The sequence below is a fragment of the Callionymus lyra genome, chromosome 6 (genome assembly GCF_982586985.1).
Source record: "Callionymus lyra chromosome 6, fCalLyr1.hap1.1, whole genome shotgun sequence".
NCBI lineage: Eukaryota > Metazoa > Chordata > Actinopteri > Syngnathiformes > Callionymidae > Callionymus > Callionymus lyra.
The window spans coordinates 12,451,652-12,470,644 of record NC_141823.1 but is presented as its reverse complement, the minus strand read 5'-3'; the positions used below and the strand labels follow the sequence as shown (position 1 = coordinate 12,470,644).

The window sequence follows — 18,993 nt, the reverse complement described above, 5'->3', positions numbered from 1 at the left end:
TGCTTGTGTCAAACAGCTGATGGCTTCATTTCCTCACAAGCCAAACTGTAATGGGACCAGTGAAGCAACACCCAAACAGCTAAAATTTGATAATGGGTTGAAAAGTCAAAACTCAGATAATTGTTCTTAACCTCAAATGTCTTCCAGTCTAGACTTTCGCTTCCTTTACCGAATAACTATTTTTTTAACTTCTGCTGAACAAGCTTCTGTCATTTTCCTCTCCAGTGCCGACAATCATACAGTCACGGTATTTTGAAAATGGCAGCAGAAGTTCAGCACATTCTAAAAATAGTTTCCACCTCACACACATTTGCTCAGAGTTAATCTTCAGCTCGAACCGAAGGCTGCGTTAAACTCGAGAACATTTATCGATAATTTATTTGTAGAGTTTCCCTCGTTCGGCTCTTATTTCATCGTTCGCTACGGACCATGAATCCACATGTAAAAACAAACCTCAAGACATCATGTGCTTTACTTCCCACTTGCAACCTGGCACCACGCCATTTATGTTAGACAGAAAAAAAAGGACTTCTGACCAGGTATAAAAGAGCTCCATAGTTAAGGTAATAAATCGATTTTTCACCTCGTCTGGAGAGATTGACCGGCCGTCGAATGGTAGCAGCTCGCTCCAGTGAGCAGGAATTCAACTCACTACTTGTATACAAGTGACGAACCTGAAGAAATGGCGAGAATAAAATAAGTAATTCCTTGGTAAAAAAGGGATTTTACGAACAAACAAGAGCCGCACCTGGTGTGGCCTGACCCACGTAGACTTGAGGTTGGGGTATCGTGTTGAAGGGTCTATCGTGTATTGGTCAAAGTTTTTGGCGATGTTTTCCGGGGTCGTCTGGGGGAGCAGTCTGTAAATGCTTTCCCTGATTCAACACAAACATATGGAAGGAAATGCCGTCACGCAAAAAAAAAACACTAATTGAATCATGAAAAAAAAAGCACAGACTTTATCTCTGATAGTAGAGCGTTGTTTCAGTGGAAACACGCCCAACAACATTCCTCATTTACAAGCAGGGAGTGTGTGTGTACCTTTCAGCCAGCACCTCCAGAACCGTCTGACCCTGAGCCCAACGCTTCACCATCCAGGCTGTGTCGAAGGCGGCCAGGAAACCTCTGGCACATCCTGTCCCCGTGGGCCAGAACGGCTGCACAGAAATTGAGTGTGTGTTAGCATGAACATGTCTTTGAAAATGACCAATAAGTGGTTTGAGTTTGAACCCTGTAGATCGGGCGTGTCAAGCTCAATCACATAAGGGGCTAAAATCTTAAGTAAGAAAATGTACATTTAAGCATAAGATTGTGATACTGTCTTTTTATCCCTGGAGGCTCAATTGATCAAATGATCTCTGTGTTTGTCCTTCTTTACTTGATACTCCCATCAATCCTTTAGGACAGACCTGTGCAAAGTGTGGTCCTCATGAGGTCAAAGTATGATCATGTTGAAATTCGTTTGATCTGCAATTTTAGTTTGTATTTAAAACACAATGATTTGTTTGTTTTAGAACTTTTTTTTCTCTTGTTTTAATGTGTTTGTGAGTATTTAGTTTTCCCTCAAAAATATTTAGAAGTAAATGTTAATGAATTTTTAGAATACAACATGTTTACTATCATATTTTATATTTAATTTAATTTAACTTTTTCCCTTAGCTGCTCATAAATAGAGACACACAGATGTTATTTTTATATATATACGCTTTTGATAAAAAAATTCCCTGTATAATTGTTGACTTATGTTCCTTGGCAATGAAAATTAATGTATTTATATCTGAGACAACAACCCATGGGCCACATAAAAGACTTTGCGGGTCAGATTTGGCCCCCGGACCTTGAGTTTGTTGTGGACCATTGATTCTTCGTACATTACATATAATAAAAATAATAATGGTGAATATAAGATAAAGGAAACATATACAGTGCCACACTTACACAGTACAGTACATGTGCTTTTGTGCCTTCATTGAACCCAAGAATTTCTGCTCAAGTGATTCAAAAGTCTTTCCCGACGTGTTGTCGTTTCTTTACCTCTAAGAGGCTGTCGCCGACCAGAGAGACCAGCAGTTGGTGTCCACATCTCTCCCTCACCAGAGCCGCATTCTCGGAGGCATGCATGCTTGTAAAGTCAAACATTGCCACATCTGGCTGCCCACAATGATTCAAGGCAAAATCCAGTGTGGGAAGTTGGTAGTTGGTGCCAAAGTCAGCAGCTTCTCGGGCGTAGCACAGCAGAGCTTCCTGGTTGACGTTCTCGCCGCTCAACAGCATGTGAGTATCTATGTAATCCTGTGAATCAACGTGTGTGTTACTGTTGTACTTTCATGTCAAGAACACCAAACATGTCTGTTATAGTGTTTCTTAACTGTGGATTATGTTATTGCAGAATGAAAAACTTACATTTAAAACCACTCCTTTGTCCAACAAACTTTGTTTCTTCGCAGTCATTACAAAGTAATGTGTCTTGTCTTTGTAGTAAACAATGTTCTCCAAATCAATCCCTGCACAAAATGAAAGGAAGCATCAGTTGAGTGACTTCATCGCCGATCAACAATCTAAACATCAAAGGTCACAAAAGTCTCACGATCTGAACTGATAAGAAAATGACTTCAAGAACGTGTCAGCCGAGTGAAGCTTCTACCTGAACCTGTTTTTGTCTCTGACCTGTCTCTTCTTTGAGGTCCAGAAAGAACTTCTGGTTGAAGATGAAAGCCACTCCGCTGATCTCCTCCACTTTGGCCTCTGCTGTGGTGTTCCTGTTGACAAAGTTGGCGGTGATGGCGATGGCCAGTTTACCCCGAAACTCCTTCCTCTTGAAACCTAAAGAACACACACGAAACACTGTAAACAAGAACCTGCCTCTGGGCCGGTTGCTTAAACCGAGAGGATTTCGACAGTTAGGCCTTAATTACAGAGCAGTCGTTACAGGATAACAGGAAGCTTTCTAGAAACAGCCTTTTAAGTCGACGGAACAATTGACTGATAAGAGAATAATCTGCAAACACATGAGGTACAGATAATAATGTGAAAGAAATGTTGAAGCAATCATACGATGTATCTTGTAAAGTGAATGAGAACATAGATCTCAAATTCCAAAGTAAACAAGCGAACAAGGGAAATTGTATCTCAGAAACCTGGATTATATGAAACTGACTCTTTTATGGCTGAGAAAAATATTTTCCCTTTTCCTGAATCTTACTCATAATTGAAGAATGAGCTGAAATTGCCCTTATTAGGACTAAACAGCCCATTAAATGTAGTGTGAGGTACACGGTTTGTTGAGAGACGTGAAGAAAGAACAAGTCCATGAGTCTGTGCAATGAGCTCAGCTCTATTTCTGGACAGATATGTTCTCTCCTGGGGCCACAGAATGACTTCTTTCAGGAAAAAGACCCAGGGCTTGATTTAAAGGCACCAAACAATTACCCGTATCAGTGCAGTGAGTGCATCTATGACTCATGGAGGGGTGTTTAACCATCACCATGTGTGTGATTAACTGTAATAATTAAACTGTGTTTGTTGGGGCTTCACCAATTATTTCTGTATTTGGATGTAAGTAAGTATGTAGGTAAGTAAGTCATTTTTATTTGTATAGCGCTTTTCCAGACCAGGGTCACAAAGCGCTTGAACAATCAAAACAATATTAATAAAGTATATATTTTAAAGATCAAGATAAAACTGATAACACAACAGGAGTTCCAGAAAATCAAGGAAAAGCCTGAACAAATAGAAACGTCTTAAGATGTTTCTTGAAGGAGTCAGTAGATCATCAAACACAGAGGAAGATTGTTCCAAAGCTTAGGAGCAACAGCCTGGAAGGATTTCTCTGCTCTGGTCCTGAACCGTGTACGTGGAACCATAAGTAGATTCTGATCCACAGAGTGGTATTGATTCAACCAGTTGAATATACATATAAAAATGTTATACAAAGATAATATAATCCTATTTTGTGTGTGTGTTTCCCCTGATACTGCTGTTACTAAAATGTCCACTTGTGGGACTAATAAAGGAAATCTAAATCTAAAGATGGTCTGTTTCTCACATTTTCCCAGTTTAACCATCTTTCCACAAAAACATCCACCCATCTATTGATCCATCCAACCATCCACGCATCTATACATCCATCCATCCACACATCCATCCCTCTATACAGCCATCCACGCACCCATCCATACATACATACATTCATACTTACATACAGTACATGCATCTATCCATACATCCATCTTTGAATCCATCAATACATATATCTATCCATCCATCCATCAATCTATCCATGCATCCATCCTCCCAACTATAAATCCATCATTCATCCATCCACCCATGCATCAAACCATCCATCCTTCCAGCCATGCATCCATCCATCCAACCATTCATCCATCCATCCATCCATCCAACCATTCATCCATCAGTCATCCATCCACCCATGCATCAAAACATCCATCCATCCAGCCATGCATCCATCCATCCAACCATTATTCATCCATCCAACCAAGCATCCATCCATCCAACCATTATTCATCCATCCAACCAAGCATCCATCCATCCAACCATTCATCCATCATTCATCCATCTACCCAGTCATCAATCCATCCATCTATGCATCCAACAATCTATATATCTATCCATTAAGGCATCCATCCATTCATATTTTTCTCCATCTATCCATCCATCCATCCATAGATCCATATTTCCATACCTTAAATTAATTTTAATTATTTTAGGACTGATCTAAACAGTAAATTAAACCTGTCACTTTTTTGGTGTCACAGTTATTTATAAAAACAGACACATTATACCTTTTTATTTGTGCAGGCCTTTTCTTCATTTTCTGGGACTCCTGTGTTTGTCTCTATGTTGTCTTGGCCATTAAGCGTTTTTTAATCTGTAGGTATGTTTAACTGTGCACTTTGACACATAACTGTTAACTACTTAATTACATATAAAATCTGAAGAAATTGTGATATTTCTCAACTGCTTCTGCTTTCACAAAAACAATTTAGCTTTGTGATCAAAATAATTGCAGTAGCAGAAAGAAGGATTTAGGTCTTTTCTTGTAGTCATTATGCAAGTGAAACTTTATATCGCGCTTCGTCATAAGGTCTTTTATAAAGTCAAGCAGATCTGCAGGTATGCATACAGCTAATCCCTCGTCTCACCTTCCAAAGTATTCCTGCGTCCATCAGCCCCGACCACTACATCAAACTCATAGTTAGCCAGAGGGTGATCGGCAGGTCGGATTGCAGCTCTCCACCCAAGTCCTGACACAGAAAACACAACAGAAAGTAAAGGGGGGAAGATTGTCTGAAAACGTTTTTGACCTCTAACACATGCCTGAAAGCAAATTCAACTGTAGCTGAAAAATGTGTATTTCATAAAGATTAAACTCAATTTTCCTCGGTTCAATAAGAGAAAAAGTATTGTTCCAACGACACAAATGGCCCCTGGGTGCTTTGAATCATTGCCTAGCATTTTGTTTTGTAACACAAGCAAGTGGAAAATTCATCCAAGGGCAGAGCTAAGTTTGTCACAGCCGAACAGGAGTGACTAGTCTAAATTTAAAGAGGCCCTTGTTGTTGTTATCACTGTATTGATATTACAAGTGAGTAGGAGCCTGATGGTGGCGAGTGATTTTCAGGAGAATGTTTAAGTCAAACTATAGCAGGAGCAGATTGTCATGTGGATCCATAAGTAAAGGTCATTAGATAACTAAGGGTCTTAAAGGTGACTTGTTTGCTATCAGCTCCAGCAAACATTCAAAAACATTGAAAGACACTGACAATTCCCAATAAGCAGATATATAGAAAGAATGACGTTCATCGGACTGTTGAACTCCGATACACTCACCAGAAACATCATCAAAACTAGATCAGTATCACTGTTTGTTTTGGTTCAATCTGGCTGTCAGGGAAATTAAATACTCCTGGATGACTGCAGTCGGTACAGAGTCCAAGTCTGCTTGTAGCTGCTCATTAATAGAGACACACTGAACCAGCTGGACACACACACAAAAGTGCACAGGAAACTAAAAAATCACTTTCAAAGAGTCAAAAAAGAAGACGTCATCTGAAACTGGTGTCCCTTACTGGGATTTCCTTTTTGGCTCATTTTGACGAGTCTCCTCATGATATCAAGCTTTTGAACAAACCTTCATTTTCTTGATCTTGCGAAGGTTCTCTGAGCTTGACAAACTCCACGTTGATGTGGAATTCTACTGCAACAATGAGAGCGATCTTCAGAAGCATTAACTGCAGCTGCTGAATACCTGTAACACAAACATGCTCTTAGTGAAATATATATTTAAAAAACATGTTCATTTGACAACAAAAGAATATGATAAGGTAAATTTGTATTATTATTATTGATTTTATTATGAGTTATGTTGTTTAAAAATGATAGACTGTCTTCCCACTATCATACTTACTAATGTGATCAATGGCACCAGCACAGAATTTGCCGTAGAACTTTTTGGCCCCCAGGCTCCTCAGGTCATGGATAGTGAAGGGCCAAAGGTGCAGCACATTGTTCCTGGAGAATGAGTCTCTTTTCTCAATCACAACCACTTTGGCTCCCATCAGGGCAAGTTCAATAGCTGTACGAAGACCACAGGGTCCTCCTCCGATGATGAGGCACTAAAAACAAGAATAGAAGAAAAAGAAAACTCACTGAATAAGCTTATTATTTTCCACTCAAGCAGGTTAACAAATGGCTATAATTCCACAAGTGAGGTTTATATGAGGGCAGCGGGGGAAATGTTTTACACACAAACACCAAAGGTGAGAATGTAATTCCTGCAAAACAGTCTTCAAGATAAAAATGCCCGACCACAGTAACGGCTTTGTTCAATTTGAAATAAAAAGCCACATTGTTGTCATCGTGCCAAAAAGTAGGCCCGTCCAAATCCTTCATCACACTTCACAAGAGTAACAATCTTTTCCTGTTGAGTGCGTCAGCCTCAGATGAAAAAAAAAAGAAGTCAGTTTATTGAGGTTACAACATTTGTCTAAGAATGCGTCTCAATCATGACATCAGCCTCTTGAAGGAAAGATGAAAGAGATGACGCATGTGTGTGGACCTCCTTCTCTGGCAGAGTCAGACGTCTTTCTTTCTAAACATGTTTTTTTTTATGATGAACCCCAAGAGCTCGGAATAATTCTGAAATGTAATCTTTTGTTTGTTTTTATAAAGCGTTGGTCAAATTTGATTTACTGTACTTTTAAAGGAGGAGTTTCAATCAATGAACGCTCCAGGAACATCTGTTTCCAACATCATGTGTAAAAAGACATCATCTTTATTCTGCCTCAGGTCATTGTGATGACGTATTCCCAGGTGTACTGTGAATCATACAGAGGTTTTTTTTGATAAATGAATCAGCTTTAATATGTATTCAGGTTAGGTTCTTATAATAATCTACAAATTAATTGAGTTGAGATGAGTTGATATTTTTGTGTCTGAGGATTCTATATTATGCATATAATGTTCCTGTGATTGGGATAATAACTCGTGTGACCTTAAACCAAACTATAAACATTCACAGGATGAGATCATTCATTAAATTGGATTAAAATATACTGGAGTCTGCCACCATTGTAGCTTAAAACCTCTGCTGTAGTTCTGAAATATCGTTTCCACACATGTGGATTTTCCTGAGGCTTTCAAACCACTGAGTCAGCATTTGTTGACCTATATATCGTCATCCTGGTCACATTTGACTAGTCAGCATTATTAAACCCCTAACATGGTCAGTAATTACAAATTCAAGTTAAAATTGCATATTTATTTGAAAATAATCTAAATATATGTAATCTTTTCCCTTTTAAATACTTATTACTGTCTTTTTATTTCATTACAGCATCAAGGAAAGTTGTATTTTTCCTATTATTAAATACACTTATATACAGTTGACCATTCATTAATCTACCTTTAATTTCCAGTAGTTATGTTCTCTTTTAAAGACTGTAGTTCAGGTACAGTTCACAGATACAGCTTTGTTCAATACAGATCGATAAAAGCAGATTTAATTACTAACGTTGTAAAATTATAACTTTGTGTGTAACATTGATGTCAATTAAAACAATGTCAATTTTTGTAGCAATTACAATAAATATCCAGTCAAATCCTAGTTTACCTTACGTCACTGACACATCTTTCATTAAACTCATAGTAAACGGGCAGATGGATCTTCACATTCAATTTGGACTGACTATTATTTACGAAGACAAACGTGGCGATCGTGCCAGCACAGGCAGTTATCGGCCCATAAATTTGAGATGACATCACATCCTCCGTTTTTGCATTCCTGCTGCCGTAGTAATGACCGAGGCGTTGAGTGAAACTGCATCTGTTGCTGTTAAAAAAAAGTTGGGAAGTCATAAAAGATAAGACTTGACAGTCCAAATGGGGATTTGTTATCAAATTAAAAGGGATAAACCAGCTGCTCATAAAAGCTTAAGATGGTGTGTTGGCGACACTTTTTGTTTCTTCCTTCTGCTCCTGGTTTACTAGTTCTGGTTCACGGAATAGTTTTATTACCAAGCTCTGTTAATTGTTGCCATGATGTCATTGTACAAGGCATTTTATTGAAATCTCGCTTTTTTTTTTCTAATCTAGGGTGTGGGTCTGAATGTGTGAAACAAAGCTACCAGGCCAGGCGCAGAGCTCCAAAGAACACAGAACAATCTCAGGATCATGTTGGTTGGTTGCTGAGTGATGCTGTCTGTTTTTAATGAAAGAAAGTGTCCCGGGCTGATGAATGACGAGTAATCACAGGGCGCTACAGAGCATAACTGTCAGATTTCTCTGTCAACCATTACATTTCTGACAAGTCGATTGCTCAATGTATTCTTTAAACCGTCCACTGAAGATGTTTGATCTTCAACAACATGGACGTACATCTGTCTTTATGTTGAGGCTTGTTTTGTCAACGCAGAGAAAGACTATTTACAATGACAGCCGTGTCATTGCTTCGCTTCAGGTCTCGGTTGAGTTGCTAAGTGTTGTGTTTGATCTGAGGTGACGTGTTGGAGCGCAAGAAGACCTAACCTTAGGTGACTAAAATTTGTTTAACTTATTGAGGACTGATTTTCATTTTTATTTCAGAGCCTCAGAACATTATTCATGGTCGGATGTTTATTCAACTAATGTTATTTGGTCTGATTAACGAGTTTTAAAATATGTCTATTAGGGGTGTTGGAAACTATTGATACAGCGATATAACTTGATCTTTTTTTCACGATACTGAATCGATATTCAACTGCACATATTGTTTTTAAGAAAACAAAACTTTTTTGGGGGGTGGTGCTAAAATCCTGTTTTATCATTTCCAATAAAGTTCACGAAAGGTTTCCATTTCGAAAAAAGATGTGTTTAAAATAAAATAATTGCATTTTTAATTACAATTAACATGAAAATATTCACAGCGTTTGTTAATTTTCATGGATACAGGTACAAGGATACAGTCGACTCCAGCTTTTAAAGCTGATTTTTGGACGTATTTACAAGAGTCATACAGTTCATAACTCCAGAGTCAAGTATTTGTCTTGATACGTATCGTATCACCAGATTCTTGCCAATACACACCCTTAATGTCTATTCATTCTTTAGGGAATTGTGTTCCCTCTTGGAATGGGTTTCTATTTAATACATGTGTTTAATGTTGCTTCAGTAGAACGTTTAGTAAAGAATACTTGGAATACATATTATATATCATATTTTTTAAATTAAGGTAAGTTAAGTAAGTATTTTTGTTTAAAATGTTTCACTTGAGTGTACACGTAGATATTTGTTTAATCACATCACAAGTGACCTTTATAGTTCTGTCAGAAAAATAAAGCTAGACCATATAATGAATATGTGACAGCACAGAGAATAGAATCTAAACAGGTTATCAATTATCACTTGATGATTCTGTTATTTGCAGTTGGTCAGAAAGTTAGAATTGATTTTTGGATAATTTACTCATTCTCTCTAATGATATGTTATTGGCTTGTTTCTTGTCTATTTACATTCAAAGAGAAAGAAGTGCACATCTGCCAGCATCATCACCAACCTTGTTCTCCGCACACGCTTGACCTTTCTTGTATTCTTTATGAGACATCCGCTTGTCCAATTTAGTCCACAGGGCTTTGGCCTTCCAGTAGGTGACCTTTGCCCTCAGGCTGCTGTAGAAGCTGCTGTGCTCGGCGGGGTCGAGATCCAGCTGTGTGCACAGCAGGTTGAAGGCCTGCAGGGTTTCTTTACAGGTCGACGCCTGGACAAAGTTTTCAAACAGCTTCGCCACATTGTCCTTCTCTTCTTCCATCTCGCCCATCGTTCCGCACTGGAGTAGATGTTGTCCTGCTTCCTCCAGCGAGCAGCCAGATGTGGCTACACCCTCAGCTCAGCTGGTGATATCATGCCCAGTCTGAGGGGAAAAGTCAGACTGTGATGTCATGCCATGGCAAAATAATCTGTGTTCTCGATATTTTTATGCAAGATTGAAGGTTTGATGAAATGCATTTTGACAGTTTTAACTTCTCTATACATCTGCCTGATTATACATTTCCTCTGGAGTATTACAATGAACCCAAAGATCAAGTGGGTTAGGATTTGAGGAAGTAAAGATTTATGTATAGTGACTGTCAGCCTCAGCTGTCAGAGGTACACCTGATGTATAACAGAAGCTGCATCAAGCTTGAGGGTTGTTTGACCAAAACTGGCAAAGATTAGATAAAAGCACATTTTACTTAACATTTTTGAATTTGTTTATTATTTTTTTAGATATTTTTTCCATTTCTGTTGCTAGCATTGTTTCATGTTTTATGATTGAAATAGTCTGGATATCCAAGCTATGAAGAAAACCACTATCAGATGTTGAATTCCAATGTCAATATTAAAAAACTGGCGCCTGGATTGAACTTAGCAAATAGTTACAAACAGTTTTTTTGGGATATGTGTGTATGCTTTTGAATGACATCAATTACACATAAATGAACGAAAAATTAACTGCAGTAGCAAAAAGCTACACTCCATCTGTATCTACAGTAGTAAATCCTTCAATCCACAGATTCAACTAAGAATGAATTTGAATAAAACCAGTAAGAATCAGGATTTATTCATCCTAGGGATGTGCTTAAGATAGCATTGCACATTAATTGTACTCTACCATCAAAGATTTTGGTGAATAGAATTGAGTAAGTAAGTAAGTAAGTAAAGGTCATTTGTAAAGCGACTTTCTAGACCAGGTTCACAAAGTGCTTTAACAATCAAAAACAATAAAGAAACTGGCAGCCAATGCAGAGTTTTAAGGATCGGGGAAATGTGAGTTCTTCTACTAGAGCAGCACAGTATTCTCGTTGCAGAGTTTTGTATCAACTGCAGGCGAGACAGCTCCTTCAAAATAAACTGTTACAATAGTCTAAACGAGAAGACACAAACGCATGGAAATTAAGCTTTTGACAATGATTAAACAATGACACAAACAAAAGCTAAAGGCGGTAACTCAAAGCTAACCAGGTGTGTAGGATCAGTGATAGGTTAGCAGTAAGTAGAGTACACCATGGTTTCATATTTTCGACACATTTACACCTGGGAGTAAATTCCAAGACAATAATAAAGCAGTTTGTAAGGAAACCAAAAAGATTTACGACAAATCATGAAGATTGGGATCTAGGAATAAAACCTGGAGCACAAGCGGAATAGAAAGATGGAATTTCTTTCACATATGTAAAAGTAGTTTTCCTGTTTCCTGGCATTTAGAAATGCAAGAATACTTTCTTGCTCCTGGAGTGCGGCAGTCACTATGGATGAGTAGACAGGAAATCTGCTGTCTCTCGAGTAAAATGTGGACGAGTTGAAACTGTTTCAAAACCACATGAACTGGCAGCACGTACTGAAGCATACACTTTTAATTAAATTGGGGTTGCTTTTGTTGCCGAACTGGTTTTTTATAGAGGTTTCGTGTCGTTTTTTAGAGACAATCTTAGAGAAGCACATACTGACGAATAGAACTAAATCTCTTTTCTCTTTAATCAACCATCAAGCGCTGGAGAGTCAGAGCCAGAGCTCGACTTCAAAGCACATGCAAAACTTTTCACTACTAAGCATGTGCGTGTTCGCTTGGGCGGAGACCGCAGCTTCTGTGAGTTTGGAGAGGCAGAGTAAGTTTCAAACCCTTTGATATTTTAATATCCCGTGGAGGGGGACAGGCAGGACCAGGGGAGAGGCCAGGGGAGCCGGGACAGGACTCGTGAAGTGCCACCATGCAGCACTGCACACACAACAATCGCTTGACAACGTGAGCGTGCCATGATGCTGAATATAGAGCGCTCTAATCCAGGGGCCAAACACCAATGCACACGTCCATTCCAAAATTACATTCACTGACTTGTGGCCACATCAGAGCTTTTTAGAAAACCTCTTGTTCTGTCCGACCCCCGGGCCTTTCACAGCAGACAGTCAGCTGCAAACACAGCCAGTCTGCATTCCTTTGCCACGTGGATAAAAGAGCTGCTCCATCAGCAGGACACCAGAACTGTGAGAAACCTCGCACTGCATCCTTCAGCCAGCCAGTCGGCTACACCTCTGTGTTTTGTCGGGAATCCACCCTGGGATTGCCAAAGAAAGACGAGCGCCGACTGAGACGGACATGAAGTTCGAAGCAGGTGCTTCAAACTCCCATGACGGGAAAAGTGCTGTGTGATCTCTGGGAGTTTGGGGCTGAAATATAATCTGCAGTGACGTAACTATTAATATCCATCATTGAGAAAAGTATACTTTTATTTTGACAACCTTTGGGAACCCCCTGGTGACAACCACAAACAAAAACATCTCCCCAAATTAGAAAGCAGAAACAGTTTTGACACTTTTCTCACAGAAACCTTTCTATTTCCATATGTTCTCACAAGATGCCGATGAAACTCATTTTAGTAACTACATAACTTTGATTCTCTTTCAATTCATGATCCAATGGTAAGACAAAAGAGCTGTATGAGAAAAAAGGATATTTTATCTTTGTTCATGTACTTCTTGAACAGTGGATAAGAAAACCTCTGATCCACGAATGGACTTAAGTTCTTTACCTGGAGCAGAGGTTAAATCTCAATTGGAATTCCCTTTTAGTAGAGTGTCCTCCCAAGTATAATTAAAAATTAAATGCGGGTTAAATGGTATTTAATGACATCAATAACACATGAATAAAGAAAATAGCGACACACTTCAGTAGCTTAAAGCAACATCTGTATCTACGATAGCCATCACTCCACAGATTTACCTAGAAATGAATTCCAGGAACACCAGGAACCATGAAAACACCTGAAGCCATTCTGGCTTCAAGTTAAGAAGCGACAAAGAGCCACCATACAATCCAGAGGCGGAAAATCTTTCATCCATCTGTTGTTCAAGCCTTCATGCACTAATGAAAAGGTGCCGCGCTCTGTCTTTATCCCCGAGCCTATATTCTCACTGAAATTGTCTCCGACAGAAGACCATGACTTCACCAGCTCAGCCTGACAGAATGGAAAGTCACTTGTGGGCAGACGGAACCAAATCCGCAGAACGGCTGTGAAAATATAACTGATGACAGAAGCAGCGGAAAGAATAAAAGCGGGCAGACACAGGCCGTACATCTCAACCCATCCTTGTAATGATGCAGGGATCTGTGGGTAGATAGAGGGAATGGGTTTGATATAAACGAGTGCAAAAACACTCTTGAGAGTCTCAAGGTGATATTTAATTTGATAGAACATTGTGGGTTTTTTTTCATAGTTGCAAATACTGATCAACTTGTTCTGCATGAGCGAACATCATAAAACCATTGAGAAGAAAAGAGATTCCCTCATAATAGAAGGGGAATGTTAAGAATGTACCTGTTACACCTTGACTCACATACTACACACACAGATCTGAGCAGGTATTCACATGTGCACACACACATACACACCGCTCAAGATAGCACAGCGGGACTACATTCTTACTTTACACAATGATGAATCAAAACCATCATTTAAGTTGTGATAAAAAAAATATAAACATTATAATTCAAGTTATAAAATCATAAGTGAGTACCAGATGCGAATATCAAGACATAAATATGACCATTCACACTTAATAATGGTGTCACAGTTTCCTCTGCACGTCTGCTGGCTCTCAGAGTACAGTAGGAAGTTGACAAAACCAAAAAAAAAACAAAGAGTGCTGGGAAATGCACTGTGCCGTAGTGTGAGTGGTCAGCTAAAGCCATTACACACTGGACTGAAGAAAACCAGGAAGGAACCCTCTGCAGAACTGATAAGCACAACCGTGCCACTGGAAACACAGCCCTCATGTGGTTTTTGGCATGCGAGCTACGCCATTCACCAGACGTCAGAATGTCCCTGTTATCTCAGCACTGTGAGTCCTGGCAGCCAGTTTGGAACAGGTTGCCAGGACAAAAAAGAAGACGAGTCACAAACAACGACTTCACAACGACGATCCCTCAGCGTACATGAACACAAATACAAGTATATATAAAATTCATTTTTAATATTTGTTTGCAAATGTTACTTTTTATTGACTTGACTTTTTTCTTTAATTAAAATAATATTTTTAAATAAACATTTAAAGGTTCCTCGTTTAAAAAGGTGTATTATTTCCTATAAACAAACATTATTTAAACATACATTTATTTCTCTTTCTTATAAACTTCTGTTATAATAGCTTTACTGTTGTTTCTACCCATCTTTTTTGAATAATAATGTGTATTTTCCATAGCTTTATTTTAACCCTTTGTGTTAATATAATTGTAAAAAAGTTTGAAGCAGGGATGTAAATTTGACAGTGACCTGGCTCAAAATAGTTTCATAACACAGAAGTAACAAAAAGTTTTTCACAACCAATTAAGCTGTCAACAAGCTTTAAACAAAACAATTGTTGACATATCACCTCGAGCAGAAGTACAAAGAAGTACAAAGTTTGACGTCATGACTGGAGCAGCAAGAAAGCAAACATGCTATTATCACATGTGAGTTTGATTTGTTGAATTATTTCTCATGTCATTGCAAACAAGTGGGTTCTGGGGGCCAGTTTCTTCAGACCTATTGTACGGCTCTGTACATCACACTACATGTTTAGCTCGGTCTGTACAACCTCATGCTCCATGAAAGCAAAACATGAAAATAGAAGTGCATCAAAAATCTTTGACGCATAATCGTTAAGCAATTCATATTTCTACTACTGGGATTTCAATGAAAATGTTTTCAGTTGCTTTTTACAATACAGCAGCTTGTTTTTGTTGGGCGTCCTCTGTGAACATGTGACTATATTTTATTGGAGTGGAAAGAGGAAGGAAGCATTGAAGAGGAAGAAAGATGGATGAAACCTCTCTGGCATAACTGACCAAACTTTTCCCACTCAGTGTCCAACAAACGGATCTATTTTGACTTTATTCGTCAGTTTCATAAAGATTAACTGCACATGCTTGTAAAGGCTATTTAACACCTTGATTATTATTACGGCACTTTATAGTAATATATTTCTACCTGTTAATATTTTTTATCATATTTTTAATTCTTGTATTTCTATTTATTCTAAAGTAAAGATGGTATACATTGAATTATAGAGGAAATTGATCAAGCACGAACACATAAACAGAGAAGAGGCAACTCACAGTAATGTCAGCTTCTCTTATGACATTGTATGACGTCCTGCACTCTCGTTCCAAAAAGATAGCATTAAAAAAAAAAAAGTTTAAAGTTTTTATTAAATGACTCGAGCTTGAAGAAAGACGCTCACCTGCTCTGCTGAGTGAAAGATCAATTGTTGTTTGGCTTTAAGAAGTATGATGGACGTGGCTTGATACAAACATTACATCATCAAGTCCATGTGTTTCTCTCAAAGGGACTAAAGAGTTTCACACCAGAGCGGATGCCTTTGATTTCTAAAAACCTGTTTCAGGTAGTCAACATCACATCTTCAAACCTGTAGCTGCAGCAACATCTACCTAATATTGTCTGTGATAATGTCATCTTCATTTTTTTTTTTTTTTTTTTTTTTTTTTTTTATAAAACCCACTGAAGCGCATGATATGAAAGAACTTGTTTGTCTGGTGTAACGTTCCTGTCTAACAGGTCAAGTCGCATTAGGAAACATGTACTGTTCAGATTAACATGTACACTAATGATAGTAAACAATGAATAACCCCCAGCACAACTGCACCTTATGATATAGAAGGAATGAATGAATGGAGTCACCAAGATTCTCATGATTTTTAAACAAATATTGAGCTTCTCAGCAGACGTTGAAGAGTTCAAATCAAAAGGAAACCTGTAATTATTGTCATGTTGAGAACGTAAGCCCCCTTTGGCAGAAGTACAAGACAATGTCTAACCATTGCCATCTTATCATGTTGAATCCTAGATTACACCTTATGAAAAACATTCCTAGCATGAGGGGAATTCCGAAAAAGAGAGATTAATGTGGTTGCTATCCACTGTTTAGGCTGACTGAAGTTTGTTAAATCTCCATGAGGACAAAACATTCGGAGGATCTGGGTCTGCTGCGCAACAAAGTGTTTAACAAATCTTCCGTTGTTGTCAGAACGTTAGTACAGATTGAATTATATCCCAGACCTTTGCACCACAAAACACACACAACTTACAGGAAACTGTTGCTCATCTAACACCTGGAAGACAGTGTGAGTAACTTCAGTTGTTACTAATAGTCTCTGAACAAACCATGTCTCCAAGTAGACAAATGAATCACACCGAAGTGATGTCGAAACATGGTGCAACTACACAAACAAATCTCATGAAATATTGCCTCTTTTGAGTGCGTACTTGTTTAGCCAGGGTTCAGCAGAAGCATGTTTGATCAGTAACAGTAGCTGGAAATGAGCGTCAGACTGTAGAAAACATTAACAAGATGTCTGTGTCACTCAACGTCTTTTGTTAAGTAACTTGACAAAACAGTCTGTCAACGCCACACCTTTCATTTTTATTTTGACAATCGCGTCTCAAAGCATGCGGCTAAGAATCATTGACATTCTGGAGCTCAAAAGATTTAAAACAGATAATTAATTACTTCTTCTTTTTTTTGGGTAAATAATCATCATAAAATCAAGGTTAATCATTGTCCACTACCTTTTCTTGTTTTGAATATAAACTGACATTCCAGTTTTCATTCATTTTGTCAAAGGACATGTTTGGAAGCTGATTTTTAGAGAGAACTGTTAAACAAGTATCTGTCAACAGAGAGATGTTGAGCTTAAAACTGGCTGATTCATACCTTAAACTGAACAAACAATCGAATAAAAGCAGCCGTAAGACAAAACTAAAAGTATCCACATATCAGAAGCCATTGTCTTCCAGGTGAGCATGACACAATCGTTTGAAAAAAAGAATAAGTTGTTTGATTGGTCACCAGCAGCAAACATGGGAGGGATCTGTATGCACTGTGAGTTTGTATATATTCTCTCCATGTCTGTTTGCTACTTCAAGTCCAGGTCCTAGAGTGAACTAAACTGTGGTTTTCTATAAATGTGCTCGGCTACAGAATCAGATGAACAATGTTTGCAATGTCCATAATATTTATATAATATTTTTATGGTGACAAAATGAAATCAAAACCAAATGATTATAAGCACCAAATGAATAACAGTTGGACAGTTCAAATGTTACAATAAAGTGTTCAGACTTTAGAACATAAACATTAGTTTTAGTTTAGAGATTATCTTTATATCAACTGATTTTAATGTTACACAGCATTAATATGCTCTAAAAACTTCTTATAACACATGTTTTTATCCATTTATAAAAGGCTATGCTGCATTTACACCCTAGATAAGATTGCACAACTATAGTATAAACTATGTTGTTAATCGAATTAATGAAGATTAATACGGTCTAACCTCACGTAGCCTTAATCCCTTTGGATTAATGCAGTGCAAGGCAGAGAAATAAGTCTTTGTCTGCCACGACAGTGTCAACAGGTCCTGAATCCTCAACATAAGCTACAGGTACAAATAGTAACTGATGTCTCTCAAAAAAAGTACAATTATATGAACAGCTAGTTAGAACAATAGACGTAACAAAGACAGGCTTAATGGAGCTTAAATAACTTGTTGATGGCTTCATTATTTACTTGATTAAACTAGCAAACAATATGACAGAAACACATTTAAAAAAAAGAAAAATGTTAAATAAGGAGTTGAGACTACATAAGAATTTGAAAAAATGTATATATATTTAAATCACCCACTTATATTACCCCGAAGTAAATTTATATCACTCCTTCATCCTAATAAATGTGAAAAATAATCCAATATATTACGCGTTCTAATCGCTAACCAAGAGTTTCTCCGCATACCTCACGTGTGAGAGAGAAGCAAGAATCCTTTACTTCCAGTGTCCTCGCCGTCTCCAGCTATGAGTCTGATCCCTGACAGCCTTGGATCAGCCAGCGGTGAGTTTCAGCTGCAGTCCACAGTTTTTGGGGGCGGTGTCACACCCTGACACTTCTCAGCTACCGACACCGCTGGCGGAACCAGAGGACCTGGTATTCATGGACCACCTGAAAGTTGACACAAGCCGGTGAATATCGGAAGAAATAAAAAATCGAAAATCACTGAACGATTTATTTAACGATATACGAGGAGTTTCCTTCATCAAACGTCAACCAAGAACATTTAGAAAAGTACACGAGAAACAGGAATTCCTCAAAAGTCACCGCTCGGACACTTTTGTTGTGGGGGCGAGACCTCTCGTGGCCAGATGGTGTAACTACAAGTAAATTCAAAATACTACATTAAAGTTATTTTTGTATACAGTATTTGAAGGGAGTATTTGTATTTGGGAAACAATTGTAATAGAAGAAAATGTTATTAGAAACATATGTGCAGTATTATATTGCAGTACAGTCGTAGTTTAGAGTAGTATTGTTATTATTCGCTACTTACTTACTTTTTTTTATTCATGCAGGCTTTTCCTTGATTTTCTGGAACTCCTGTGTTATTCTCGGTGTTATCCTGACCTTTTTATT

General features: G+C 38.1%; 1 protein-coding gene across 9 annotated transcripts in view; it reads right to left on the bottom strand.

The window, feature by feature from the left end:
- Positions 1 to 18,466, bottom strand: part of mical2a (microtubule associated monooxygenase, calponin and LIM domain containing 2a) — a 33,491-nt gene extending 15,025 nt beyond the window's left edge. For all 9 annotated transcript variants that reach the window (XM_087793680.1, XM_087793681.1, XM_087793676.1 and 6 more), the window contains exons 1-11: positions 18,322 to 18,466; positions 10,052 to 10,405; positions 6,428 to 6,635; positions 6,152 to 6,268; positions 5,163 to 5,264; positions 2,668 to 2,823; positions 2,404 to 2,504; positions 2,035 to 2,292; positions 1,042 to 1,157; positions 749 to 875; positions 584 to 674 (exon numbers count right to left, since the gene is read on the bottom strand). In XM_087793680.1, coding sequence (XP_087649806.1) covers positions 584 to 674; positions 749 to 875; positions 1,042 to 1,157; positions 2,035 to 2,292; positions 2,404 to 2,504; positions 2,668 to 2,823; positions 5,163 to 5,264; positions 6,152 to 6,268; positions 6,428 to 6,635; positions 10,052 to 10,312 — 1,537 coding nt within the window. In that variant the 5' untranslated portion in view covers positions 10,313 to 10,405; positions 18,322 to 18,466. The remainder of the gene's footprint in view (positions 1 to 583; positions 675 to 748; positions 876 to 1,041; positions 1,158 to 2,034; positions 2,293 to 2,403; positions 2,505 to 2,667; positions 2,824 to 5,162; positions 5,265 to 6,151; positions 6,269 to 6,427; positions 6,636 to 10,051; positions 10,406 to 18,321) is intronic.
- Between the last annotated feature and the right edge of the window lie 527 nt (positions 18,467 to 18,993).